This window comes from Nelusetta ayraudi, unplaced genomic scaffold (genome assembly GCF_046127955.1).
Source record: "Nelusetta ayraudi isolate G7.1 ecotype Tasmania unplaced genomic scaffold, CSIRO-AGI_Nayr_v1 ptg000004l, whole genome shotgun sequence".
Taxonomy (NCBI): Eukaryota; Metazoa; Chordata; class Actinopteri; order Tetraodontiformes; family Monacanthidae; genus Nelusetta; species Nelusetta ayraudi.
Genome location: NW_027466054.1, coordinates 10,150,210 through 10,176,744, shown reverse-complemented (window position 1 = coordinate 10,176,744; position 26,535 = coordinate 10,150,210). Strand labels below are relative to the sequence as shown.

Sequence of the window (26,535 nt, the reverse complement as noted above, 5' to 3'; positions counted from 1 at the left end):
TAGGAGCAGGGTTTGGTAAAGCGGGAACTGCATGAAACAATGAACAGGATTATCAATGGCCCATCATTTAATTACATTTTGTATCAATGCCTGTCCTAATTTAGATTTAGACATTCTATCTATGGATAAAAGTGGCCCTGGAATAATACTACCCTCCCATTCCCATGAGTGTAGAAGAAGCGGGTATGGAAAATGGATGGCTGGATAAATAAATAAAATACTAGAACAAGATCTAACAAAAAAACTAGAGGACCTTGTTTGGGTAATATACACATAAACACATACATACACATTGGGTAAATTTTTTGAGGACAAAATGAAGTGCCTGATGGATAGTCAGTTTTAAGACAAGAGTACATATAAAGTTGAGAAAGAATGGCCAGACTGGTAAGAGAGCACATAGACAGGTAACAGTAGTTCCAGTTACCTAATCTAATGCCAGTCTTGCTTCTGCTCGGTCCCTAACAAGGTCTGCACGACAAGCGCAAGTCCAACCTCAGAGCAGTGAGGTCGTGTTGGCACCTCATTTTGATTTATTCGGCGACTGCTTCACATTGATTTGTACTTCCTAGCCACTAGAGGGTGCTGAGAAAGACCAAACTTCCGCTAATACAGTTTCACTTCCGGGTCTTGTTGTTATCGACTTGCGTGGTGGCCATGTAGCGGCGATTGAAATACAGTTTAGAGTGCGATCAAGTTTTATTTTGTGAAATTATAACATTCTTCGATTGTGCTGGTTTATTAACGCATTTAAAATCACAATGACTGAGGTAAGCCAACCTTTGAAACGTTTCAGCAGCTTTCTCGCGGGTTTTCGCGCCGGCGTTAGCGAACGTAAACCTCGGCGGGCCCGTCTATTCACTGTGTCCGCTTGTTTCTCGTAATCGATTCGAAATGTAATTCATTCAAACAACTGCGGTCGATTTACCGGTTTAACGTTACGTGAACTGTTTTCGTTTCTACAGGACGTGCAGAAGCATTCAGTCCACACTCTGGTCTTCAGATCTCTCAAAAGGACGCATGATATGTTTGTGTCCGACCATGCTAAGCCCATCAGTCAGGACGACGAAAGGTAATTCTGCTTGTAATATACGTCGTAGTTAGAGTTGTGCACTGGTTCATCTTCATCTGAAGTTTGTATAATGTCCCTAGTTTTTAGCGGGTTTTTTGTCAGAAGTAATACTATCTCCTTCTGTTTTGAAGTTACTAAGTAATGTTACGCTGAATTAGAAGTTCTTGCAAACTAATTACAAATTAGAAAATAAGGAAGCCAGAAAATGTGTTTATTTTGATATTTAAACATTATTAAGAGAATTGTTTCTCTCACTGTCGCAGCTTAATGGTTTCTTAGCACATATCATATAGATCGAGTGAGTAGTGTTAACACAAGAAGAAAAACGCTTGCCATTAACGATTTTTAAAAATGTATTTATTGGCGTAACTGTAAAGTATTTCTTTAACGTGGTGAATTTGTAATCGTCAGTTTTAGCACAACAAAATACTCAGAACAAGCTAAAGAGATCTGCTGTGTTTGCAGCTCCAAGCTGAAGATGGGTGTGAAGCTGAAGGCGGACTACGGTGCGGTTTTACACATGCCCGTCCTGAAGGAAGGGAAGGACCGAGTCCCTCAGCACCCTGGCAGCATGCAGGGCTACACACAGCCAGGTCAGGATTCAACTACTCTCCTGAGGATCATGGCATTATGTTTTTTGTTTGTTTGTTTTAATGTTAGCCTTCAGCATTTTGGGCTGTGTATACATTTATCAATAACATGTTGAAGTTTGTGTCCCCACTTTTATCTTCCAGGAGAGGATCCAGATTATCTCATCACAGGAACTCATGCTTATCCTTCTGGTCCTGGTAAGTTTTCTTAGTAGTCGGCCGCTGGCATCACAGTCATCGTCTCTTGTCTTTATTTCTTGTTTTTCCTCCTCTGTGTTCACTTTTTTGCCCTTAATTATGTGTCACCCCCTTCTCTCCTTTACTTCTTGTCTGTTCGCTTATTTTTCTGTCCTCTTTTACCTTTTCTCTTTACCTCCAACTTTGCTTTGACCTCATTCTTTTCTATTAGCTCCTAGGGTGTGACTTTAATATGAATCTCGTCAGTATTTATTTGATTTTGTTGTAATGTCTTGTCTAGGCTTAGCATTGACTGCTGATACAAAGGTGCACAGGAATCCCAGCGAGGCAGGAGTCCACTCCATGGCCCTGGCCTTGTTACCTTCTCAAGCCAGGTAAACATTTTCAAAAGTAATTGGTAGTCGATATTCTAAGGATTCTGAGTTTGACCCATGCTTGTTGACTTTTAGGCAAGAAGCGAGCCGCACGGCAGCCAGTGTGGCTGAGATCCACCGACACGCCGGAGGAGGAGAGAGGTCCCATCCTCAGTCCAGTGCTCTCGTAGGTCACCCTGTTTTGTTGGGTTTCACACTCAAACCAGACATCTCGTTCAGCCCGGCTGTTATCGTTCCTAACGCAGTGCAAAGCTAATGAGGGACGTGTTCATTTCAGTCACTCATGGAAGGAGGTGGCACTAGAAACTCCTCACTGATGAGGAAAGCGCCGACCATGCCCAAACCCCAGTGGCATGCTCCGTGGAAACTGTCCCGGGTGAGTCCAAGTTGGTCTTAACCATGCAGCCTCTGTTTTAGTTTCTGAGGTCTTTCTTTACTAAGGTGTTCAGCAAAATGACAGCAAACTGGGGCCTGATCCTGTTTCTAACAGTATTGTGTTTCCTGTGACAGGTCATCAGCGGTCACCTTGGCTGGGTGAGGTCCATCGCTGTGGAGCCTGGCAATCAGTGGTTTGTCACAGGATCTGCTGATAGAACCATTAAGGTGAGTTTAGGCGACGTTCACCTCTGTATTTGGTGCAGGTATAAACATGTTCAAAATGTTGTAATGTATTGCTACAGATATTAAGAACAGATGTTCAAATCCTCTCCAAGATCTCTGGAACCCTCTTCAGCATCCTAATATTAAAAAAAGTTGACGCATTTCAACTGAAAAATAATTTACCCACCTCGACAGATCTGGGACCTGTTCAGTGGGAAGCTGAAACTGTCCCTGACGGGACACATCAGCACTGTGCGTGGCGTGGCCGTCAGCACTCGCAGCCCTTACCTGTTCTCTTGTGGAGAAGACAAGCAGGTCAAGTGTTGGGATCTGGAGTACAACAAGGTAAGATAGGGCGGGACTCACCACAGGCCCCATTGTGCAATTATCACAATATTTGAGTTGCTAGACAGTGTCCTGGTCATGTGATTAACACGGTAACATTGTGTTTTTTGCCATTTTCATTTTCATGGCTGCGTTCAGACTGTAGGTGAATCTGATTCCAATCAAATTCCTTCTCAAATCCAGTTTCTAGGGCTTACTGTCCACGCTGTTTTTAGCAAGTGTCCAAATGGGATCTGGCTCTGTTCAGACTGGGCCACAACATTGACCCATCTGACAGGTTGCTGTAGCAGCGACGTCGGAGCGGAGGCTTGGTCCAGCGTAGCATGTAGTGTGTGACGTCATATAATTGCGACAGCGGCACTTGTTGCGATACATGGAGCTTGGCTTGAATGGAGCTACTGTATCTCCCTACAGACTGAGGAGGCAATGAGTTTCCTCCTCAGTCCAGGACTCATCTGTCCAAATGCAATTTGAAACTACCTCCCAAAGGTGGTTTCAATCCGTTTTGCAAAAATCGGATTTCATGTGATTTGTGACTGTTCAGACTACTAAAGAGCCATCCGGTTTCAATCTGGATCGGCTAACAATCGGATTTTGGCTGAAGTATCACAAAATCAGTCTTATTTCAAACGAACTGGACAGCCACCTTCTTTTTTTTCTTTTTCTTTTTTACTTTAGAAATTGAAAATTGTAGGTTGTTTGAAATGCAAAATGTTTTGTTGTGCCGCACTGATTCTTTTTGTTCCTGAACTTGTGGATGTGTTGATCAGGTCATCAGGCACTACCACGGACACCTGAGTGCAGCCTATGATTTGGACCTTCATCCAACTCTTGACTTGCTGGTGACATGCAGCAGAGATGCCACAGCGAGGGTAAGTGACGCTGCACTTCTCTGGAGTTTGAAACATCATTTATTTTCATTCCTCACGTCATGTTTACCCTTCTTATGTTTAGCTTTGGGAGTCGCGTAACAATTTACGCAGTTTCTATTGTGTTGCTCTCTTTAATATTCAAATCAAAAACACTCAAATTGGAGAGCTGTGATTGGATTGTTGATCAATCGGATTTGGCTGCTTCTCTCAATGCAGGTGTGGGACATTAGAACCAAAGCTAACGTGCACACGCTAAGTGGCCACACCAACACTGTGGCCACAGTCAGATGTCAGGCTGCCGAGCCTCAAGTCATCACAGGTAAACACACACACACACACACACACACACACACACACACACACACACACACACACACACACACAAAGTAATCCATGTTGCCAAGACATGTTGCTGTTCGGCCGCTCGTTAACATGAAGTTGCGCCTGTTTTTGATTTTTGCAGGAAGTCACGATTCAACCATCAGGCTGTGGGATTTGGTCGCAGGGAAAACCAGAGTAACTCTGACAAACCACAAGAAGTCCGTGCGAACGATCGCACTGCACCCCAAACAGTGAGTGACCTCCATTCTCTGAGCACATCAGTCAGTTCCTGCACCCACTGGTTTGCACACACATTGTCATATTTCCTATTTTGAAGACTTAAAATAAAATACAGTCTCACACTTAACAATTTGACATCTGTGAGAAATTGGTATTGGTATTATTTTTTTTAAATATGATGCATTGTTATGATGAAAATTCAGAAATGTCAGTAAACTTTCCTGCTTAGTTGTGTTTGGTAGGACAAGGGTCACACTAAAAGATCATAATGAGAGGGTCGTATTGTACCTACCTGCTTATAGCTTCCTGCGCAAACACTGCCTCTAAAGTTCTGGTGGCTATTCCCTTTGTGACGTCACAAGGGGTGTTGATTCCAGAACACACCTGGCTACGTGATGACGTGCTAAACCTTTTAGTCAGGAGAGGTCGCTGGCGCTGCTCTTTTGAATAACAGAGCAGAGGTGAGACTAGGTTCACATTTAAACACCCTCTCTTGTGTTCTGTGTCTCAGATACACGTTTGCTTCTGGTTCTGCTGACAACATCAAGCAGTGGATGTTCCCGGATGGCAAATTCACCCAGAACCTGTCGGGTCACAACGCCATCATCAACACTCTGGCTGTGAACACCGATGGCGTTTTGGTGTCTGGAGGTAATGAATGAATCAGATGACATTGATAAGCATTAGTCAGTCATGGCTGTGATACAAGTGGTGATAACGAAGGAACAGGGACACTCAACACACCGCACTGCGGTTCGCTCTCTCCGCAGCCGACAACGGAACCATCCACATGTGGGACTGGAGGACCGGCTACAACTTCCAGCGCATCCACGCAGCCGTGCAGCCTGGATCTCTGGACAGCGAGTCGGGCATCTTCGCCTGCATGTTCGACATCAGTCAGACCAAACTGATCACAGCCGAGGCCGACAAGACCATTAAAGTGTACAGAGAGGACACCACTGCTGTAAGTTTCACCGCCCAGATTGACAGTGTTTGCGCTGTCCCAGTGTTCCCAGGCAGCGCCCCAACAATAATGTTTTATTTGTTCTTGCAGACGGAGGAAAGCCATCCAGTCAACTGGAAGCCAGAGATTCTCAAAAGAAAGAAATTTTAATTTCTGGGTTGTTGTTTTTTTTTTTTGTCCCACGCTGTCACAGTTACTGTTTCGTTTCTGTCGCTTCCCTTGATGTAGATAACGGCCTTTAATTTGGAAAACTTCTTTATATCTGTTTTGTTTTTGATTAAAGAGGCCACATTTTTTGAGATGTTTATTTGGTTTAGACTAAAATCCATTTGCAGTCTTCATTGTACGATGCCGCTCCGACGAAATGGCCACCTCGGACTGCCAGGAAGCTCCCGGAGTGTTTGTTCTTGATGACGACAGCTCTCTGGTGGCTCTGGTCCATCTGATCCACCAGAAGCTGCCACTCCTCACACACAGACGGGCCGATCGCTGAGTACACCTTCGTCCCGATAGAGTTGATCCCTGCGAGAGGAAAGGACAAAAAATCCAGTTGATTTAAGTCGGATTTAATTATGTTTGCGCGGTAAAAAAAAAAAAAAAAAAAAAAAAAGATACAAACAACACCCTTCCGACATGTTTGTTTTTTGCTTCTTTTTAATAAAGACCACATTTTCATAAACCTGCTTTTGTTTGGTGAGTTTCTGTCCATACCCAGGTATCTGTTGGTCACCAGGTTCCTGTAGTATTTACAGCCGTTACCCTTGATCTCCTTCCAGTAACAATGGTCTCCTATGGTCTCGTTGAGCTCCACTGTGTTTGTGTTTGGGCCACCACGGTCACTCAGCAGCCCATCTTTATTTAACAAAAACAGCAGATATTTTTAAAGGTTTGGTTTCAAGCAAAACTCACTTTTTAACAGTAATCCGTGTCCCTATTCTGTCCAGCCTTTACTTACTTACTTTACTTAAGCTTGTTCTGCTTTTCAGAAAGGAGAGAAAGCTAAGTAACTTTAGCCAGAACATCCCCAGCCCTCTGAAGCCACTTCTTGACAATTGGCAAGCTGATGATAATGGTGTATCCATCGTGTTGTTGTCATCATCATGACTGTTATTTTGCATTTGTCCTAACATTTACCTGAGTCACACATGTACAGCTTTGTGACTTTGTGACAAAAACCACGACCGGGTTTCTTCCCCAGGATGGGTTTGAGGTGTCCGGCCCGACCAGTCGAGTCTGTTGCTGCCTCCTCAGCTGCCAGGAGTGGGCCGCCACTAAACATGATCTCCTCCACCAGGGAGCTGACGCACATCTCAAAGTGCTCCTCATCCTCTGCTGCACCTCTAAAAAAAGCCGTTTTACAGATTTAAAGAAACACTTTCTTTTCTTGCCATGTCGCAGCAATTGAGTCGTCCCCCAGGGCCCCGGCTCACCTGAAGTCCACCCACAGCAGGCCGGCGGTGATCAGTCCCAGCCACTCGCTGGCCTCCCAGCCATCAGTCAGCATGACGGGCACAATGGTGACCTCCCTGGCATCAGCGTAGCTCAGCTCTTTCTTGCAGCTGCGTGACGCCTGGTAAGCCGGAGTCATGAACGTACAGACGACGGCGGCCTCCTCCACGCCCGCAGCCATCCTGAACACACAGTGAAACACACAGACTGTCATGACTATCCTCTCCTCTTTGTTCTTTTCTTGTTGATAGAGCGTCAGGCGGCTGCTTACGAGTCGTTGATGTTCCCAGTCACCCCGCCTTCGATGTCCATCCACACCGGGAGGCCCTGGTCCCTGAGGCGGTCGTGAACCTTCTTCACCAGAGCCTGGTCGTCCCACTGGTAGGAGAGCATGATGTGGGTCGGCATTTTTGATCTTGGAGCTTGTGGAGGCGCTCAGCTAAATGGCCCTGGCAGGCAGCTGAGTCGCTCTGCTGTTTGTTTCCAGCCCAGGTTACTTATACCTGTTACCTGGTGACACAGCGTGCTGGTGAGTCTCAATTCCTGCTGGACCTGTAGCTTCACTTTGGTAATACGATGACTGTGGGGATGAATCTGACCTTTGTGCGCCTTACACTTCCAAAAAAGTGAGGCTGTGTACATTCAAATCCAAAAAATTGTTATCCTCAGAAATTAACATATTATGTTTTTATTTCTATTTTCTTCAGTCTATATTTTTGAATTTAAAAAAATATCCTAAACATATGTTTCAGATCTTATTTTTTCATCTTGGACATGAACGACCTTGTACGACTATTTATACACAAATCTGTATAGGAAAATAATATATATATTCAGGAGTAAAAGTCTGGTAATTCAAAATACTAGAGGATGTATCGGTGCAGAATTTTCTTAAACGAGATTATTATGATCATTATTTAATGTAATTTTTATTTTATTTTATTGTGAAGACCTTTATGGCGGAATAATTTGCCTTTGTCGAAAAATCCCCATCAGGCCCGTTGTGCGTCTTGAAAGGTGCTTTTTCTATTGTCTTGCCGCTAGATGGAGCTACTTCGACATGGACTGAACTGCGCCAAACCTCAGCACAATCAAGGGTCTATTTATTGGATTTCTAGCACAGACTACGTCGGAATCGTCCTCGCTGTCACCATTCCAGAAGCGCCGCTGTCTTTCCACACTTGGACCGGTGCTGAAACCGCTTTCCCGCGACCCACATGGCAGTTTGTAGTTCAAACATGAGGCTCGTGTGCCACCTGTCAGTCCGGTAGGTCTTAATCTCGTGGCCTAATTAAATCAGAGCCACAGATGGAGACGATCAGCGTGGGATGTGACGCTTGCCAGGAGGCGCACGCAGTGCGCACAGTGGGTGGGCTGCTGGCTGCGTGGACACTCGGCGCTGCCGAGAGTAAGTGAAGGAGCCCCGGAGAACCACGCAACTTGATTTGTGTTCATTCAGGATTTTTCTTTTTTTATTTCCAAAGTTACGGGACGAGCCGATAAGAAACGACCATGGACGATAGCGGCTGGCTGTTTGACTGCGCGCAAAAGTGGTGCATTTACCTGCTTTTGTTTGGGTAGGTGCTTAAAAAAAGCAATCGAGGAGCGAGTAACCCGGAACTATGTAACCAGATTTTCCACATATACATATAAAAACTCTTAAGCCATGTGTGACTGGGGAATGGCCGGCGGAAGCGGCGCGCCCAGACTCCTGCCTGCGCTCGTCTTGGCGCTGCTTTGCGCGCAAACGCTCGGCCAGGTGTTCAACCTGACGCTGTCCGTCAAAGAGGGTCTACCCGCCCGAACCATCGTCGGAGACCTGGGGGCGGGACTGAGCAGGCCGAGCACCGGCTTCTTCATCTCGGAGAGCAGGGACTCGTACGTGTTCAGGGACCTGGAGATCGACGCGGACACGGGGATCATCTCCACCGCTGTGGTCCTGGACCGGGAGAGCAGAGACAAGTACGAGTTCGTGGCCGCGACCTTGACGGGTGAGATGATCAGAGTGGAGCTCGAGGTGGAGGACGTGAACGATCATTCACCCGCGTTCCCCGCAGATGAGGTGAACCTGGAGGTGTCAGAACTGAGCCCTCTGGGCAGCCGCTTCCAGCTGGAAGGTGCCAAAGATGCGGATGAGGGTGAGTTCGGTACCCAGGGGTACAGGATCACTGACGGTGGGATGCTGGATTTGTTCCGCCTGGAGTATCGCGTTGGATCGGAAACCCACCCAAGCCTGGACCTCATCCTTGCCAGCAAACTGGACCGAGAAACGCAGGACTTCTACTCCTTCGCAGTGGAAGCCTTTGACGGTGGCATCCCGGCCAGGACTGGGACCCTCACGTTGAACGTTCACGTCCTAGACGAGAACGACAACCCGCCGGTCTTCAACCGGTCAGAGTATCACGCCTCTCTGCCGGAGGATGCCCAGCTGATGTCCAGCGTGTGTCGAGTGCATGCCGCCGACCTCGACCTGGGCGAGAACGGCAGGGTCACGTACGAGATCAACCGGCGGCAGAGTGATCCCGACGAGGTCTTCGCCATCAACGAGACCACCGGTGTGATCTTCCTCAACAAACCCCTGGACTACGAGGCCCAGGCCTTCCACGAGTTGATCGTCAGCGCCAGGGACAACGGCGCCCAGCCCGAGCGCAGCAGCACCTACGTAGGCGTGAAGGTCGTCAACGTCAACGACAACAGCCCTGCCGTCAGCGTGCTGTTCCTCAGCGAGTTGGGGGACGCCGTGGTCTCTGAGGCGGCCTCGGTCGGCGACTACGTGGCCAGGATCTCGGTGTCGGATCCGGACTTTGGGGAGGATTCGCTCGCCGTCACGTTGGAAGGGGGCGATGGGAAGTTCACCCTGAAGCAGCAGAGCGACAACTTTCTCTACACTCTGTCCGTGAGTGGGGAGCTGGACCGCGAGGAGAGGGACCTGTACGAGCTGAAGGTGCGGGCGTCCGACTCTGGGGACCCTCCCCTCACCAGCGAGAAGATCCTCGTCCTCAGGGTGTCTGACGCCAACGACTGCCGCCCGGTGTTTGAGAAGGACTCGTACACTGTCAGCATTGCCGAGGATGCCCCCAAGGGGAGTTCCCTCCTCCAGGTGCGGGCCCGAGATGCCGACGAGGGCGTCAACTCGGAGCTCAGGTACTCGGTCCTCAGGTCCAGCCGGGACGGCCTGATCAGCGTGGAGCCAGAGACGGGCCTGGTCACCACGGCGGCGGCCCTGGACAGAGAGACGCAGTCGGAGCTGCGGTTCCTAGTGGTGGCAGCCGACCAGGGAGATCCGCCGCTGTCGTCCACGGCGACCGTCACCGTGCTAGTGGAGGACGTCAACGACAACGAGCCCGTCTTCCTGCAGCAGCTCTACAACACTTCCGTACTGGAGCACAGCGATGTCGGAAGCTGCTTCTTACAAGTACGTTGGAGGGGGAAGCAGAACCCAGAACTGTTCGTGGTTCTTTTGGTTTTTCGGCACTCTGATGCACCTGTCCTGATAATGTGAAGGGCATTTTCAGGACAGCTCACAACTCTTTGTTTAAGGTTTAGGAGGGAGTTTTTGGTATTGGTGTGGAAGTGTGAATGCTGACACACTGTGTTAGCTGCAAACATTCTTGCTCTCAGAATATCACTTTTAACCATTTTGAAAAAATTGTGCACACAAATAACACTTCCTTTGTTTACAGACAGAATGAAGACGTTATTCTATCACTATTTTCTTCATTTTCAACTTCTTAGTTTCCCTTAACACAAATTTTGCTTTTAATTTCAAGGGATCAAGTCAAAAATCACATAAAACACAGTTCAGCAGACAATTTAAATTCTCTTCACCAGCAGACTCGATTGGTTGCACAAAAAGCACAAAGGCATCAGTGTACCACACCCCCCCTTCCACCAGATCCACACACACACACACACACACACACACACACACACACACACACACACACACACACACACACACACACACACACAAGAGAGTTCAGTACTGAGACTCTGATGTAACAGATGTGATGCCTGGTACCACAAGTTGAGTCCTACTACAAGAGAAGCCTTCTTTAGCAAAGTCTCTTATTGAAACACACAACAGATATAATAAGAAACCATGTAACTGTAGGAGTTTATATCGTTAATTGGTTTTGAGCAAAAGCCCAATTTGTCTCTATCTAACTTGTAACAAGTTAGTCATGTTTTTTTTTCATTTTGCTTGCCCCACTTTTCAGAAAGTGTGAGGTAAAGCAGAAAATTCTGTACATTAGCTCTTTGTGATGTCATAAAAGGCACCCCATAGTGTGTCAACACTTCCAGGCAGGCGTTCCTGTATCGGAGCCATCTTGCTCATGTTCCCTTCTAAACATAAGGAAGTTCCTGTATCCAGTTCCAGTCTCAGTTTTAGCTGGAAGTGAAATCACTGAAATGTTTCAGCTCTAAACAGGGGGATTGATCATTTATTGTGGATTATTTATTATGCAAGGCTGCTCACTGAAGTCTACCATTTAAAAAAAAGATCAGAAAAGAGTCAGAAAGGAACTTTAAGAACGTCACTGTTCAAAGAGATTGTAGTCCGTATCGTTCTTTGATGTCCCAACAACTCATTCTCGCAGATCTAAGAGAACTTATGTTTTAAAGAGAGTTTTATCTTTCAGTAAGGCGTTTCAAATTGCAGCCATAAAACCAGACAGTCTTCCTGCTATGTTCTGCCAATGTCAGATTAGCTTTACGATCAGCATAAAAAAAAGAGCTGAGAAGAGCCACCATGGCTGAAAGCTTTACACAAATTGGAAGGTGACAACATGGTAGTTCAAAAGCCTGTCAGGTGAGTTGCACATTCATTCAGACCTTGACCCAAAGCCTGAACAGCTCCTCTGATTAGCGCTCATAAAATCCCTTTATGGCTAGAAAGTGAGCGGCTCTATCGGTGAGACGTGTCGCTCATCAAGGGCTCAGTCGCACAAGGAAAAGCCCAGACGTGAGGCGTGTCTCCACCTGGCTTTTCCCTTGTGTTTGAAAAAAAGCTTTAAAAAAAATAAAAGCTTGATTATTTCCCCAAGTAACATATCAATGCCAAATATCATGAATTAAAAAATGCTGCTTTTATGTCTGCCAAACCAAAGAGAACTCAATCTAACACTAACACCTGCCTTCGCCCTATGACAGCTGGGAGAGGCTCCAGCAGACCCCTGTGACCTGAGCTCAGGAAGAAGCGGGTCTTGAAAATGGATGGAATTAATTGCCTGTTGTGCCTGAATCTAATGCAAACACTTTCTTTCTCCTCTACAGGTTATTGCTACAGATGCCGACGGCCCCGAGTTTGGCACACTGCTCTACTCTCTGTCTGACGGCTTCAACATGGAAGACCACCATCCTCTGTTCCAGATCCACCCGCACACCGGAGAGTTGTGTGTGTCTCAGGATATCGACCGCGACTCCGGGCCGATGGTCCACGACATCCTGATCAGAGCTGAGGACCCAGTGGGTGGACGTTCCACTTTGATTTCCAAGCAGGAAATATTTCCAGCTTTGGTTCACACCTTCCCACTCGTTCTGTCTTTTATATAATTTTTTTCCCCCATGACAGGGAGGCCTGAGCGCTCAGACCTACGTGCACATCGAGGTGGAGGACCTGAATGATAACGCTCCGGTGTTCAACCCGGACCAGTACACCATGAGCATCAGCAGCCACACGCAGCCCGGAACCGAGATCCTCAACGTCATCGCTACAGACAGAGACTCGGGCAGGTTCGGTCAGGTCACCTATGAACTCCTCACTGGGGACATGTCCAGTCTGTTTGCACTGGATAAACAAACTGGTATGTGGACACAATAATAATACTCATACTTTTAGTACTTCTTCTTCCCAGCCTGTGTACCACTCTGTCTGTATTTCTCAACCGTATTTGTATTTCCTTTGTATTTGTATATCATTTTTTACCCCAACTGGTCAGTGCAGATGGCTGCCCTTCAGTGTCTGGGTCTGGTCAAGGTTTCTTCCCACTGCGAGTTTTTCGCTGCCACTGCCACTTCATTCTTACTCTGGAGGGCTGTTGGTTTTCTCTTTTAATTGTGCAAAGCACTTCGAGACACCTCTGGATGTGATTTCAGAATCAGAATACTCACCCTAAGAACTCTAAAAAATCTCTTTATAAATGAAAGTAGTTGATTGATTGAGGACACAAAGCGAAATCCTGCCGGCAGAAGGCAACACAACATACTTACAACGCTCTTTCTTTTTGACTGGAAGCTTTGGGTTCTTGAGCCGTCTGTGTCAGACAACGCAACACAAGCATCAGCGTGGACTCAGCGGCCCACTGGTCCACTCTGTCGAATCTTTAAGTAACTTGTGTGGCTGGCAGTCCCAGCATTCGGGGATAAACAACTACTACTTTGTCTAAGTCCCCATGAGGTGATTGCTGGTGTCACCTCTCAGCAGGGGAGCAGCAGAAAGCCGAGAGCTCTATGTGGCCATGTGGCGGGAGGGTGAGATCAGAGCTGCACTCTGCCACACTGAAACACACATTTGATTAATAAAACTCTGTATTTGAAGGGTGTACTGAAAGGGGTACTACTTGTCAAAAGCTCTTCTGTTTTTCAACTTGACATCATTTAAAGAGAAGTGTGTTCAGAGTCTCTTAGAATAATGTGTCTAGCCACCGATGGGATGCTGGGGTAATGTTAGGACACAAAAAATAGTCCAATTCTGAAGCCATCTGTCATTGTCTGCCCACATAGTAAACAACAGATTATCTGTTGCCATTCTAATCATATTTAGAATTTCTAAAAATAGTTTTCTGTTTACCCCTTTATTTGTTAAGTCCACCTTCTTTGACGTTGTCAAATCAATACATACCAATGTTAATACAAATGGCTTGTTTTATGAGAACAGCTGTCAGAAACTAAAGTACAAACCAAATGTTTTTATGATAATAATAATAATGACAATAATAATCACTGTTGGGAACAAAACAAGTGTATTGGTTGCAAATATTTTTGGACCAAATTTTTTTTTAAAGGTCCTTTCAGTGGACCATTCGTGTTGTGGGAATCATTAAAACTAATTAAACCAGCTATGGCTTTGAACAGTGAGAGTGCTTGAACCTGAACCTTGGTCTGCAGGAATGCTCTTCCTGACCTCCAGCCTGACCCACCTGGGAGCAGCTAGTGTGAAGCTCTTAATAGCAGTGCGGGACGGGGAGGGCTTGACCTCAGCCAGGCCAGCAGAGGTCAACATCAACGTTTTACGCAGCGCACAGGCTCCAGCTGTGTTCCAGAGGTCCCGCTACGCCTTCATTGTGTCCGAGGATGCACCGCCGGGGACGTCCGTGGGGACGGTGGAGGCAGTAAACCCAGCAGGTGAGAGGAATCCGTATGTTTGTTTGTTTTTGGTGATTGCAGTTTTCTAGCTGTAACCAGAGCAGGTAAAATAAAAGTAATTGTTTTTCATTTTTAAGACGTATCAATGTAAACTTTGAAAACAGTGAGTGTGAAGCGTGGTTGTGTCTGTCATGTGCTTCCTGTTTGTTTCTAAAGAAATCTGTGACTGTGCTACTTCACACTCGTAAATTCTGAGAATTGTGTTTATCATGTGATGTCATCAAGATGGCTGATTGTGATGGCAGTCAAACATGAAAAGGAGATAAAGACATTCATGACCAATTCTAACAACTTCTGGCAGGCATAACCTACATAGCTGAGTGTCTGCTAAAGTCTAAATGACATTTTTGCATACATAAACTTTGGGCCAATTTCAATTCCTCCCATAACTCCTCAATCTCAACCCTCGCCCTTAACCCTCAATCTCTGGCCCTCAATCTTGGCCCTCAAAAATAAGTGTAAGGGTATCTTGTGACTTAGAAATGGGACACCCCTTAAGTGCAGTTACGTCTTCAGACTGTGGGGGGCGGCCTTACGCCAAAGCTAGGTCCAGTCTGTCAAGAAGACGACGATGACGAAGAAGAAGAAGAAAAAGGAAGAAGTCCTCCGTCACTACACAACGATGTATACAAGTAACGTGAAGCCGGGACCCCCGGTCCGGCTGACAAGCATCGTAAAGTAAAAAAAAAAAATGTTACTCAACAACGATGTCAATAATCCGTAAAAAAAAAAAACTCTTAAACTAAGACAATAAAATGGTTCCGTAATATATCTTTATTAACTAAGAAAATACTTCCATTTGTAGCTCGCTTTTTCATCGGCATCTTTTTCGTAGATGTCTTGGCGAAAATATACAATGCCTTCTGGGTAGCCCTTACTGCCAAGGGTGGTGCCGGAGAATCTCAATATTGAGGGCGATACAGCCCTTAATCTTGTCCCTCAACTTGACGTTCTTAGAATCGGGACAGCACTTGCACCTCGCGGGTGCGCGCATTTTTGAGATTGAGGGTTAAGGGAGGAATTGGAATTCACCCTTTGACTTTCACAGATGACCTGTTTGGGAGCTGTTCAGGTGTAAAACTGAATATGTTCTGCTTGTTGTCTTTGATTGTATTCAACCCTCTTAAAAGAAAAAGCAAACCACCTTCATCAATTGTATAGATTTTTTCTGTAACACCACCAAGAGCACTTAAAACAGAATGTCGAACTGCAGCAGCTAGTTTGAGCGTCTTCAATTTTTTTCATTTAAAGCTTTATTTGATCAGGCATTAAGAACAAATTCTTATTCACAGTAACGGCCTGATCAAGTAGGGTTCTACCTGTGACTGCGACCTGTGATCTTAACAAACATCGTCATCATCATCATCTTTGTCGACATCATCACTGTTCAAATCTCCCTCCAGACATGAGCGGGTGGTGCAGAGGAAGGTTGCAGTTTAATCTTTAATCCTCTCAGGCCACATGCACAGTTGATAAGTGTTGGGGGCGACACACTGTACGCTGTCCTACAGCAGCTGCAGGTCAACGACCTGCCATAGCACACTCCTATTATAAATACATCAACAAATGTAATATATTTCTTTTGCTGAAGCTGCTGGTAAGACTGGAGTGGGGCAGCCACTCAGCATTCAGAGAGGTGTTTTTGATTTGCAGTAACAGTGGGGAAAACACCTCAGTCCGCCGGGATTATCCTCGGCTAAACCGTTTGTCTACACAAGACAAGTCGTCTCGGGTTGTCTCATCAATTAACAGATTAACGCCTGAATTTAAGGACGTAATAAGAGCACTGGGATTGTTTGACAAAGGTCTGGCAGCCTTAAGCTCTCTGCTTGCTTCAGATCGCCATAGTCACTGTTCGAGTGTGGCAAACACTCAGGGGAGATTAATGAGATTCTCCGACCTGTACTGTAATTACTGTTCCGTTACCAAGTCCAGCTTCCTGCAGTCTGCTAGTGTTGACAGTTAGATGATAGACGCTTATTATTTCTATCTTTAATTGCTGGCTGTAGATCCGACACTACTGGGAAATCTTTATTTTTGATTCTATGGGCTCAGCGTTGGATAAAACAGCTAAAACTGAGGTTTTGTTGGACCTTCCACGTTCGTGGTGACAAAACGAGGTTGCAGCACGGCGGTCTGAGTAGCAGCAAACAGAACCTCTGCTCAGGGATGTTGTTTCTAACCAGAGATTTATGTGCTCCATCTATGATGTCACAGAGGGAGCTGTGATACCCCTTGTGACGTTTCACAAGGGGCTAAATCCCAGAGCTGTGCGCTTAAGCACTCAATTCCTGAAAATGGTAGCAAGCAAGAGACATAAAGGGTGGATTTTCCTCACTTCTGAGAAGTTCACTGTCTGGCTAGAGACACACATTGTCACATTGGTAGAGGGAGTTTTGCAAAATATGGGACCTTCAGTAGAGATTAGAGAAATCAAATCCAAACTATGTTGGGTGATTAGATTTGTCCATTGTTGGGTACTTTTGAGATCAAAATCAACAGGCCTTCTGTTGTCTTTTTCTCCACTAATGAACATCTCAACCCTCACAGACTCGCTGGGGTCACCTTCATACCGGATCTCCTCTGGAGACCCTCAGGGTTGGTTCTCCGTGCACCCCAAGTCCGGCCTGATCAGCAACGTCAAACCTCTGGACCACGAGTCGCAGCCCTACGTGCTGCTGGTTCTCCAGTCCTACACGGACGCCTCTCTGGTGTACAGCACCACCCAGGTCAACATCACCGTCGCTGACATCAACGACAACGCCCCCGCTTTCCCCAAATCCCGCGACGTCATCACCGTGTCTCGGAACACCCGACCCGGGACGGTGCTGTTCATTGCCCACGCTCACGACTCGGACAGCGGCGCCAACGGCAGAGTCCTCTACCACCTGAGAAGCACCAGGAACGGCTTGTTTGGCATCGACCGCAGACTTGGGACGCTCACGTTAAACCAGAGTTTACTGGCGGACCACCAGCAGAGGCACATCCTGGAGGTGGTGGCGAGGGACGGAGGCGAGCCACCGCAGAGCTCCACGCTGACCCTGGCACTCAACGTTGATTCCTCGCTGGCGGAAGACAGCCTGGCCTTTGAGACGCTGGCGTACCAGGTGGAGATCGGCGAGGCCTTCAGGAAGGACTCCAGGGTCATTCAGGTGAGGGCTCACCGCAGCCGAGGAGCCCACACCTCCTTTTCGGGTATATCCTACTCTCTGGAGGCGGAGGCCGGATCTCCTCCGGTCCCTTTTCGGGTTCACCCGAAGACGGGATGGCTGTATCTCTCCAACCACTTGGACTACGAGGCAGAGACCAGGTTCCGATTTTGGGTTCTCGCCACCGCCAGCGGCGAGGCCGCCACAGCAAATACGACGGCGTCGGCCACGGTGACGGTGCTGGTGATGGACATCAATGACAACGCCCCGGTCTTCAGCAGGGACGTCTACTACTTCACCGTCTCGGAGGGCTCGTCTCCTCAGGACCTGGTGGGAACAGTCAGGGCCACAGACAGAGACTCTGGGAAGAACGGCCAGATGTCCTACATCCTGCTGTCGGATGGGAAGTTCTTTCGCATCAACGCTAAAACCGGTGAGTACTAGATCAATTGTGTTCATTATATCTTTGGTTTATATATTTCTTTTCATCAGACATACGTTTTTATACCTTTGACCAATAAAATAATATGTAAAAACCTATGTCGGATTAAAAGAAAGATATAAATCCACAGATTAGTGCTGATACATAAGCCTCAGAATCTTATCACGTCAAGTGTCCACATCCTCACTGATGGTCGTCTCCCGTCCAGGTGAAATTATCAACTGGGTGGCGTTGGACCGAGAGCACCACAGCCAGCACAGTCTGAGGGTGATGGTGACCGACCAGGGCCGTCCTCGACTCAACGCCACCGCCACCGTCCACATCCTGGTCACCGACGTCAACGACAACGCTCCGCAATTCACACACGTCCCCGCCAGCAAGCAGCTCAACATTCAGGTGTGCATGTAGAGATTTTTATCTTTGTTTTGTTCACTATTAGCGGTCCTGGAATACTATAAAGTCAAGTTTTTATAGAAGCACAAGAGGCTGATATAGAGAATAAAACTATAGAAGCCTGATAAAGTAAGTAAAAAAAGGTTCCAGTCAGCATTACTAAACTAAATACAGTCTTCTTATAAGAACATTGCTCTGGTTTCGTGACGAATTTGACACCAAATATCCGCAACTTTTTCAGATTAGATTTTCTGTTCATCAAAATTTAGCACATTTAACACTTTTGTATTTCTTGCATATTTCTTGTATTCAAATATACGTGGCCTTGCACTGTCCATCAAAGTGTAATTTGGAGATAAGGACTTGCTGCATTAACATTGGACCACTCTATGCCTCTCATTGTAACAGACCTGGGCCGGTTTACCAGCAGGATCGCTGGTGACAAACATGTTTGCCAAAGATTTGGACGCAGGAGAAAATGGAACGGTCACCTTTTCGCTGCTCACAGGTGACAACGGAGCTGAACTCTGTGTATCATACATCAACCGTGGGGGATTTCCTGAGGATTAACAGGCTTTTATTTTTTATTATCAATTAATTTAGAAAACGATGGGCAGGGACACTTTGAGATTGACAGCGAGAGCGGCGACATCAGGACAACGGAGCTGTTCAACCTCAACACTCAGCCGTACTACACTCTGAAAATTGCAGCCAGGGATGGAGGGTCGCCACCTCTGGAGGAGGAGGCAGTCATTTATGTTCAGGTTGGATAAATAGTATAAAAGTTGTTCCTTTACATCATAAATAAACACCATTAAGGAAAGCATTTGGCCAATTTTTTCAATACACATCTCCATAGTAGGATCACATGACAGTTCACCCGCCATGTTAACCCTGGTTCTCACTCTCAGGTCCAGGGCTTGGAGGGGGTCTACGGTCGCAGCGACCACCAGGTCATGCGGCGGTTCACGGTGAAGGAGGACGCAGCGCCCTCCACGGTCATTGGCTCCGCCTCCCTGGCGGACCAGGGCCGCTTCCACTATTCCATCTGCGAGGGCGACGGCAGCGTCCACTTCGGCGTGGACGCCGCCTCGGGAGACATTTACGTCAACCAGCCGCTGGACTACGAGTCGGCCGTGCACTACTTCCTCATCGTCCGCGCAGAGGATGTGGCCTCCAGCGCCCCCTCCGGGGCGAACGTGACAGTGTTTGTGGGCGTGACGGTGGAGGACGTCAACGACCACACGCCCTGGTTCCCCGACAAGCTGGTGACGTTCGGCCTGCAGGAGGACGCCGCCGCGGGCTCGCTGGCCTTCGCCTTCGACGCCCGGGACGCTGACGGAACGTTCCCCAACAGCGCCCTCCGCTATTCCTTGACCTTTGACCCCAAGCTCAGCGGCGGGCCTCTGTCGCGCCCCCCCTTCCGGATCGACCCACGCACGGGGCGCCTGAGCGTGGCGGCGCCCCTGGACAGGGAGACCACGCCCACCTTGGCCTTCACTGTGACGGCCAGCGACCGGGCCGAGCGGGAGGAGGAGCGCAAGCGGACGTCGGTGACGGCTCAGGTCGTCCTGCTGGACGTCAACGACAACCGGCCTGTGTTTGCGTCAGCTGACGTGGCCCAGGTTATGGAGGACGCCGAGCTGGGCAGCCTGCTCCATCATTTCGTGGCCATAGACGGAGATCTGGGCGAGAATGGGCTCGTCTCCTACTGCATCATGGCTGGAAATGAAAATGGACTTTTCACACTGGAGGAGAAAACAGGTGAGATGAATGAATCACAAATTATCTTCTGGAAATTGGTGTGATTTTACAAGAAACACTTTACAGAAGATTTTTAATGCAGCTGTCATTTTTTATTTGGATGTTAAGTGTCACCTAAATAGCATAAGCAGTAGCTTGAAACATCCATAAAATATTGATATACAAACAAAGAGATAAATGCATTCACTGATAGAGATGTGTTCTAGTTTTAAGGTTTATTAAGAATTAATTGAGTATGTTTTAATAAGAACCTGATGCACTTACTGTATCAAAGGAGGAAGAACAGAGCTATCTTATGTATACAGGTGTGTGTGTGTGTGTGTGTGTGTGTGTGTGTGTGTGTGTGTGTGTGTGTGCGTGTGTGTGTGTGTGCGTGCGTGCGTGCGTGCATCACGTGACATAGAGGCAGTGAGGGGCAGTGTGTGTTCAAAATGTTAAATAGAAATATTGACACAAAAGCACAAAAACTGAAAACGTGGTCTATTGTCAAGGACAGTCTTGGCTTAGTGAAGGTTTTAGCCAAAGCAATTAAGCTTCTCACCAGTAGGGGGCGATGCAACCTGACGTTTTTACTGAGTCTTCCCTGAGGGAAATACAGTATTGTGTCAGTTTAGATTAGTTTGCTAGTTAGTTGATTTAGAAGAAATATTCAACATGATTAATTAAGAATTGATCACCAAAACCTTTTCTGACTGAGCTGTTGTATGAATCTTGCATAATGTGTTTTTTTCTATATAGTGGGCACAGCTCTACAAGAAAACTAAACTAAACCCTTATACCCAGTGTTACTGTGCCAACAGTAGAGATCTGCTGAGTGACAATAACCCGCCAAACCCTCCTCCTTCTCTCTAAGGCCTCCTGTTCCTCTCAGTTCCTCTGGACTACGAGACGCAGCGTTTCCACCGTCTCACCGTCCGAGCGGTGGACCAGGGCCTGCCGTCGCTCTCCTCCACCCAGACCCTGACGGTGGAGGTGGGCGACGTCAACGACCAGTCGCCCGTCTTCGGCCAGAGCGTCTACAACGCCAGCGTGGCGGAGAACAGAGACCCTGGAGAGCCAGTGATCAGGGTCTCTGCCACTGACGGGGACTCAGGTAACAGTCCAGTCGACAGTATGAACAGAATAAGATTGTTTTTAAATATCAGATGAATAAGGACTGAGTTGACTCAAGTGTCCTAAAAGTGTAAAAAGTCCTGGATGCTGTTGCTTGCACTCACACTGGCTTCGATATGTATGTTTGGTAGTTCTCTTCTGCTAGTTACTCTATCATCCTGGGTTTATTGCATTTTTATTGTGTTCCATGTGTAACTGCAGGTGTAAAGTGCAGCAGATAAGGAAGTACAATATGCTTTAAAAGCGTCCAGGTGGCAGCATTCGAGTGTTGGTGACGTCATGGGCATTTTCTCTTTGTGTATGATTGCGTGAAGACTGACATCATTCCCTGACGTACAAAGTTGCAAGTTTATGTCGTAAATTCATCTTATAATGTCCTTCAGTCCGCTGCAGAAGATCTTATGAATCTGGTTTTGTTATGGTGGCCACATTTGTGACTTATTCGCTAGACAAAAACCAAAGAAAAAATCATAAAAAAAAAAAAATATTGACCTGAAAATATAAATACGAAATTTTAATTTAGCACTTTATTTTGGCAAAAAGTTGTGGAACCATAAACAAGGGTAAATTGTAGAACTGCCGACTGTCTGTGATATTTCAATTCGACACATGTCTAGGTAGATGGTAACAAATGTGACTCAAAAATAATATATTTTTGTTACAGAGCGAAACGATTCAATTTGATGTGTCCCGAAATATCTGGTTCAGTTGCATCGGACAATCCCAGTAAAGAGCTTTTTGTACTTTCTTCAAAAAACAAACCAATCAGGTCAAAGCAACGACTAATGAAGTCGACACCAAAGTTTGGCAGAAATGGTGTTCTTGTTGTTGTTGTCTAAAAAATGAATGTGTGTAGTTCAACGAAAACAAAATCAATGCACGGTGGATCAGTCCACTTTGATGTGTTTTTCCAAATTCTTTCAAAGTCAGACCGCTGATGCAAGTCTCCCAGTCCACGCAAGCTGGGCTGTGAGGCTCCGCAGATGGTTTTGATTTTGAGCTGATTGGTTTGTTTTCTTTCTAATAGTTCATAAAAAAGGCTGCTGATATTTTCTCGTCTTGATTCACACCAGAAGGCCTTTAAGCAAAAAGTTGCACGCCGTCCAAGCTTTTCATTTGTACTGAAAAGCTTTTAAGCCTGGAGAACCAATTCAAGCTCTTAGTCGGTTCACTTATTTCAAATAACTGACCTGGAAGGAACAAAATAACAATCCAAATGGCTCATTTAAATGTCAATAATGAACAGTGATTTTTTTTTTTTTGGGGTGCCAGAGCTGATCAGTGCAAACAGCCGCTCTTGCCATGCTGTGGGCGAACGTGGACACTGCACCGAGCGGTGGCCCTTCGCTCTTTTGCTTCACTCCATTAGTTTAATGGAGTGAAACAGCTCTTTAATTGGAACCAAACCCTGGCCCATTTCCTCACGCCTCGCTCCTCCGGCGGCTCCTCCATGTGCTACACGTTCACCCCCGCAAATCTGACCCGCAGCCGCATTCACAAATCCACACATCAGGCCTGTTTATTTTAACACGCTGCGCACAGGGGCCTCCTAAATCCCATTTCATCTGGTCCTGTTGACAGTGCCAGTCCTCCGGAATACCAGAGGTGGGAGGTTTTGTGTGGCGGTACAGGAGTGGGGGTCGAGGGAGTGGGTCCCTAGATTTGAACCAACATTTTTGGGGGGTGAGAATTGTCCAAGAACAGCAAGCACACAGCTCCTCTGGGAGATCTGAAAGGTCCTCTCTCAGTCTCTCTCTCCCGTGATGATTTCCATAATCCAAGCCATCTGTGCCAATAAGCGCCGTGTTTTCATCCGTCTCCTTGAATCGGCTCGTCTGGCCGCTCAGGAGCTCCCTCCTAACAGCTTTGCCTGGGCCGCAAACACACTGCTCCAAGATGACCTTTGTTTTCTCCTTGTATTGGCCCACCACCTGTTTAAGAACTTCATTAGCTAGAGATGCTACGCTAATGGCTCTTGTCAATCTTTTACTTGGGTCCGTCTGTGCTCCCGTGTTGAGCGGATTGAGAATTGCGCTGGTTTGTTCTCATGTTTTAACGACTGCTATGAAATTAAGACACTGTAAATGCAGTCAGTGCCTCCCAGGGACCAAACAAAATCAGCTTTTGGCCTTTTTTGGTCCCTTGAACTGACAGCGATGAGGGCTGCAAAAATGAAAAGCGGGATCTCCAGTACAAAATTTTTTAAAGACGTCTTTTGGAAAAAAAAAAAAAAAAAAAAAAGACCTTCAGCTGTTTGCCAGCGGCACCAGGACACGATGGCCGCTGCTCCGTCACACCTGCCCCGTTCAATAGCTTTAGCAATTTAGTAATTATGTGATTAACAGACCGCCAGTGACTGACAGCTGTATAAACCGATGGGATGTGTCGACGGACCGCGACAACTGGCCTGTCAGACAGTTTCTGTGGCCGTGCAAATAAATAAACAAAATTCCACTTAAGCCATCAGCCCGCTGGGACAGTTCCCAGTGGACCAGATGGCCAGTCTGCACCTGGTGACCACTGCCCATAATGAGACAACGCTTAATAAAGTGTAGATAAAATATAGATAAATGTAGCGGCATATTCTGAAATATCGAGTGTTTTAGGACAATTTGAGAAACTTTATTAGTAAGTGTTCCTTGAAAGGGGGGTTTTCAAAATTACACTCAGATTGTGTGAGAAGTGCCTTCATCCACTAAATCACACGCGCACAGCTGATTCTAAGACAGAAAGAATAGCATCATGAGCTCGTAAATGAGTACTTCCTCTTTGACTTTGACCCCTTTAAACAGTTAAAACAGGCTGAGCTGCACATGAACCATCTTCTCCGCTTCACTTGATTTCACAAGGGCTCTTTCTGCTCCGCTCCAGCTCTGGTAAACACTGATCACAGGAAGTCATCATGTGAGGCCTAATTACTGCATCAGGCAGATATTCCCCCCTCTCCCACAATGCACTTTTTTTAATTCTCTCTCTCACCAGTAGCTCGTACACTATTTAATTAGGGATTTCTTTTTTTTCCTGCTGGCTGTGGTCATGCTGCGACCCCCGAAGCGGCCGCCGTGCCGACGACTCAGACGGAGCTTTCTCTCCTCTGTCGGGGCTCTGGGGTGACACGGCGAACAGGTTCTGTTTCCAATCTGTGCGCCGCACGACCCGTTTTTAATTAGGAGCAGAGCTGGTGAGAGCTCACCTGATGAGGTGCTAAACCCCAGCACTAGAATTAAGACAGATGCGCAGACGAAAGACACAAAGCATGCTGTTCCCGTTGAACGGACTGAACATGAGGGAAACTCTATCTGCTTGTTTCCACGCATGAGAAACTCAAAATATTTTTGTTAACAAGGCATACTGTTCAAATCAATGACACACAGCTCGGCAAATTAAGTTCAAATTTCAATTTAAAAATGCAGAGAAATTTTCAGTTAATACATGCAACAGTCCGAAACAAAAAAATGTATTGACCCTTTTTTTGCCCTTTAGGACTTCATGATTAATTCATTATTATTGTTCCAACAAAGCCTCTATTTTTCATTAACTTGAGGTGTCAGGTAACATGATAGGTGATGGAATACTTCTTTTTACTGACTCGCATTTATTGGGGTCACTCATCAAAGGGAATCGGGTTTTGAGTCATTTGAGTCACCCACTCCCCGAGCCACAGATTGATCGGTTCTTCTGGGTGAGTGGGACGAGCAGCCGAGTGATTCCCTTCGCTGATTCACAGCTCAGTCGCAACACTGGCAGGGAAGTCAGTGAACAACAAATGCTGAGAGATAAGCAGTACTCAAAATGTTCTGTGTGCCTTATGATTGATGAGTTCTTCTTCTTCTTCTTCTCCTTCTTCTCGTCGGTGTATTGACGACCTGTGCCCCCCCCCCCCCCCCCACAGAGGAGAATGCTGTGGTGTGGTACAGTCTACTGCCTGGTCCCGGCTACGAACTCTTCAGCATCAACCCTTACACCGGTCTGATCACCACCACCTCCTACCTGGACCGAGAGCAGCAGCAGCACTTTACTCTCAGAGGTAGGAGGGACACACACGCACACACGCACAGACTCATTATTATCAATCGTTAATGTATTATTGTTGTTTTTGTAACTGTGTTTGTTAAAGCTAAGTTAGAGTCTGAGAGGTCTGTTGATAAACTGCATTACGTGAAGAGCTTCTCGCCTCGAAGCCTCTCTGTCTTCTTTCACAGTGGCCTGTTGCATTGTGAAAAATAAAAAAAAACATCTCAGTTTTGTTTAGAAGCAGAAGTGACACATGTTGATCATGTGATGTGCGTCATGTAAAGATACAAAAAATAGACAAAACCTGACTGCATGTCTGAAACCAAATTGAAATTTCCTAATTGGCAACATGTCATAAAGTTTAAACCACAGCAACGTCCACTTTTTGTAATAAAAGCTGCAGGGAGATGTAAACAAAATATATAACAAAAAAATATATAAATAAAAGATAAATAAAACACCTCCTCCAGCTCATATTAAATATTCTGTTTTACATAGATTTATTGAGCTTTTTTGTGCGAAAGATCAAGTGAGGCTGCCATAATAATGTCAGAACAAAAACAAAAACTAAGAACTGAAAGTAATAGGGCATTTAAGGGATTCCACCATAAGACTGATGCCCTGAGACCATTCATCAGTAAGCCAGATAGAGGAAAATGTAGATTGTCTGTATGATTCACTTTCTTGTTCCGTTTCAGCCATACGACGCTGAAATGTTCTTACTTTAAAAACATTGAACAAATATCAGGAAAAATTCGAAACAATTCTAAATTCAAACAACTGTTTCCTGCATCATTTCTTTTCAGTTTCGAAAGCGGGGCATTTGACTGGCCCTGTCTGTTTCTCATTCTCTACCTTCTCCCTTGTCATGCTTGACGACCAGAGTCATAAAGAATTCACAGTCTGTCTTTTGTGCGCTGGCGACAATATTCCACAGATGGATTTATGTGGAGGAAACGGTCGACTTTTATGGGGCCGAGTACAGTGCCGCTCACGTCCACTGACTGCTGCGCCGCTCTGCCTGTTTGAAGTGTTTTTCTTTCACTCTCTTGTGGGCGCACACGGCAATTACCTTCAATCTAGTCAGCAGTGTTTAGCGATAAAACGCTTTCAGATGTTTTATCATAATATTTGTACAGTGAGCAGGACGATGAACAATTAAATGTAATAACAAAAGTAATGGCAGGGAAAGCCTGGACGTCTTAAAGTGGTGCCAGAATCTTCTGGGGGCTTTGCTGGGAAATGCTGAAATATATGGCGACAATCA

At 46.4% G+C, this 26,535-nt stretch overlaps 3 protein-coding genes across 3 annotated transcripts in view; 2 read left to right on the top strand and 1 right to left on the bottom strand.

Annotated features, from left to right (window-relative positions):
- Positions 1-424: 424 nt before the first annotated feature.
- plrg1 (pleiotropic regulator 1) lies at positions 425-6,255 on the top strand. Its single transcript, XM_076033964.1, has 15 exons — positions 425-770; positions 966-1,072; positions 1,538-1,665; positions 1,807-1,860; positions 2,141-2,234; positions 2,310-2,400; positions 2,512-2,610; positions 2,745-2,837; positions 3,030-3,179; positions 3,950-4,051; positions 4,268-4,370; positions 4,515-4,623; positions 5,124-5,263; positions 5,383-5,576; positions 5,667-6,255. Exons 1-15 carry the CDS (start codon positions 762-764, stop codon positions 5,724-5,726), a joined length of 1,533 nt encoding a protein of 510 aa, XP_075890079.1. The 5' UTR covers positions 425-761; the 3' UTR covers positions 5,727-6,255.
- LOC142893424 (uncharacterized) lies at positions 5,735-7,499 on the bottom strand. The gene is made up of 4 exons (XM_076033983.1): positions 7,297-7,499; positions 7,007-7,207; positions 6,711-6,916; positions 5,735-6,428 (listed from the first exon to the last, which is right to left on the bottom strand). The coding sequence occupies exons 1-4, from the start codon at positions 7,431-7,433 to the stop codon at positions 5,890-5,892; spliced, it is 1,083 nt and encodes a 360-aa protein (XP_075890098.1). The 5' UTR covers positions 7,434-7,499; the 3' UTR covers positions 5,735-5,889.
- Positions 7,500-8,115: 616 nt separating this feature from the next.
- dchs2 (dachsous cadherin-related 2) overlaps positions 8,116-26,535 on the top strand; it is a 28,161-nt gene continuing 9,741 nt past the window's right edge. The window contains exons 1-11 of the mRNA XM_076034098.1: positions 8,116-10,440; positions 12,303-12,494; positions 12,601-12,832; positions 14,136-14,372; positions 16,944-17,975; positions 18,193-18,380; positions 18,786-18,885; positions 18,981-19,141; positions 19,289-20,141; positions 20,995-21,234; positions 25,147-25,281. Coding sequence (XP_075890213.1) covers positions 8,692-10,440; positions 12,303-12,494; positions 12,601-12,832; positions 14,136-14,372; positions 16,944-17,975; positions 18,193-18,380; positions 18,786-18,885; positions 18,981-19,141; positions 19,289-20,141; positions 20,995-21,234; positions 25,147-25,281 — 5,119 coding nt within the window. The 5' untranslated portion in view covers positions 8,116-8,691. The remainder of the gene's footprint in view (positions 10,441-12,302; positions 12,495-12,600; positions 12,833-14,135; positions 14,373-16,943; positions 17,976-18,192; positions 18,381-18,785; positions 18,886-18,980; positions 19,142-19,288; positions 20,142-20,994; positions 21,235-25,146; positions 25,282-26,535) is intronic.